The sequence below is a fragment of the Sitodiplosis mosellana genome, unplaced genomic scaffold, assembly GCF_009176505.1.
Source record: "Sitodiplosis mosellana isolate CC-2019 unplaced genomic scaffold, AAFC_SMos_1.0 Smas_scaffold_5171, whole genome shotgun sequence".
Lineage (NCBI taxonomy): Eukaryota > Metazoa > Arthropoda > Insecta > Diptera > Cecidomyiidae > Sitodiplosis > Sitodiplosis mosellana.
Window position 1 is genome coordinate 1 of NW_022600413.1, and position 2,627 is coordinate 2,627.

The window sequence follows — 2,627 nt, forward strand, 5'->3', positions numbered from 1 at the left end:
CATGTAAATGATCAAAACGATGATGAAATGTTGGCCACCGCCTTAGTACCGACTAGTTTCAATAATCGATCGGCCCTATTCAAAACACTTCTTGATCAAGGAGCAACCGCCAATCTGATTTCTTTGAATGCGTGTCGGTTATTAAGCATTAAGTTTCCGCGTTAAAAAATGACAATGACTGGAGTCGGCAACGTACCGGTTGGAGAAGCACTCGGACGAGTGACCATTGAAATTGGATCTGCACAAAACAAAGACTATAAACTCATCATCCGTGCAGTTGTTGTTCGATGTATCGGCGAAATAGTGGGATTCAATAGAAAGATTGTCAAAGATTGGACGCACTTGCAAAATTTGCCATTGGCCGATCCAACTTACTTTCAGCCAGCTAAAATCGACTTGCTACTGGGTTCAGCTACACACGGTGACGTCGTTTTGTCCGGCGTAGTTAAAGGTAAACGTGAGCATCCCATTGCACAACACACCGAGCTTGGATGGATAGTCTACGGTCGCATGAATATTTCAGAAAGAACAACTGCCATGTGTCATCACATTAAAGTAAACACACTCGACAATCAGGACTTTGATTTGCACGCTCAGTTGAAAGCATTTTGGGAACTGGAAGAGGTCTCTCACAAACGTATTCCCACACAAGAAGAGCAAATGGCGGAGGATGTATTTAAAAATACCGTTCGTCGAGCTACCGACGGTAAATTTGTTGTTGATTTACCATTCAAAATAAATCCATGGGAGCAACTTGGTGAATCACGATCGATTGCTGAACGTCGATACAAATCCTTGCAACGACGATTCGCAAAAAATCCTGATTTTAAAATAAAATATGATGCCGTCTTGGAAGAATATTTATCGTTGGGCCACATGCAAAAGGTTAACGATTCTCCATCGTTCCAATATTTTTTGCCTCACCATGGCGTCTTAAAGGAATCGAGTACCACCACCAAAGTAAGAAGTGTATTTGATGGTTCAGCAAAAACAAGTACTGGCATTTCATTAAACGATTGTTTGTGCGTCGGGCCAGTGATTCAACCTGAACTGTTTGACATATTGATCGACTGGCGAAAATTCGAGTTTGCATTTTCAGCTGACATAGAAAAAATGTATCGAATGGTTTATGTAAATCCAAAACACGCCAATCTTCAGTCAATTCTATGGCATAGACCAGGGACCGACGGAATTGAAGAATATCGGTTATTGACTGTATCTTTTGGCACAAGCAGCGCTGCCTTCCAGGCTATTCGAAGTGTCCATGAAGTGGGTGAACGAATAAAATCCTCCAATCCATCACTCGCATCGGCCATCCAAAAGAATTTTTACGTTGATGATTTTTTGAAGTCGTTTTCGTCAACTGATACTGCATTCAAATTCAGGAAAGAGCTCGACGATACATTGAATGAATATGGATTCAAGCTTCGAAAATGGAAAACAAACGAGCAACGAATTCTGGAAAACGTTGACGACACAGATCGTGAAGAATGCATCAGTTTCGAGTCAACATTCAAAACTCTCGGCATTGCATGGCAAGCTCATTCAGATGAATTCATTTTCAAATCGCTCGAACACGAAGCAGTTGGAGCATGGACAAAGCGCAAAGTATTATCATCCATCGCTAAGTTGTTTGATCCATTGGGATGGTTGGCTCCCTGTATCATTAAAGCAAAGATTTTGATGCAGGACATTTGGAGACTGTCTAACGAAATTTCTTGGGATTCAGAACTGCCCACTCAACTTGCTTCACAATGGTCATCGATTTTCAATGAAATCACTGCTCCAGTGCCAATAAAAATACCTCGTTGGCTTCGATTATCCGATTCACAACGAGGAATCGAAATTCATGCATTTGGTGACGCTGCAAATCTCGCGTATTCGTGTTGTGTTTATTTGCGAATAATTCACAATGACAACAACGTATCATGCAATTTAATTGCCGCAAAAACGAAAGTAGCTCCAATTAGGGTGTCAACTATACCACGTTTAGAGTTGTGCGGTGCCCTATTAGCCTCAAAACTTGTCGTTCGATGCATTCAAGCATTATCACTGGTCGATTTCAAAGTCTTCGCATGGAGTGACTCAAAAATTGTGCTCGCTTGGCTCTCAACACATCCAAGCAAATGGGTTACCTTTGTTGCCAATCGAGTAAGTGAAATACAGCAAAATGTCGATTCAAGTCGTTGGATGCACGTTCCGTCAAAACAGAATCCTGCCGATATCGCATCACGTGGACTTTCGGTAAATGAGCTCGAAAAATCATCGCTTTGGTGGCACGGTCCTTCATTTTTAACCTCACCAAATGAATCGAATCCAAAACAAAATCACAATTTGCCGATCGACCATGCCCCAGAAAAACGCAAAACGATCAAAACACTTCACACAGCACCGTTGAAAACGAATGAAGTTTTGAATTGGTTTTCCGACTACACTCGTTTGTTGCGATTCACATGCTATGCTATTCGTTGGCTGAAAAAATCCAAAAAACAAATTGATTCGATGAAGGGACCTATCACCGCTTTGGAAATTGATGCCGCTGAAAAATCATGGATAAAGAATGTGCAAAGGGAATGCTTTGGTCACGAAATTGCTCGTTTGAAAGGAAAACTTGGCTTGCCAAAAAA

General features: G+C 41.5%; 1 protein-coding gene across 1 annotated transcript; it reads left to right on the plus strand.

The window, feature by feature from the left end:
• Nucleotides 1–174: 174 nt before the first annotated feature.
• On the plus strand, nt 175–2,596 carry LOC129572529 (uncharacterized; the record flags this gene model as incomplete). Its single annotated transcript, XM_055452497.1, has 1 exon — nt 175–2,596. A coding segment is annotated over exon 1 (2,422 nt), but the record flags the coding sequence as incomplete, so codon positions are not given.
• Nucleotides 2,597–2,627: the final 31 nt, after the last annotated feature.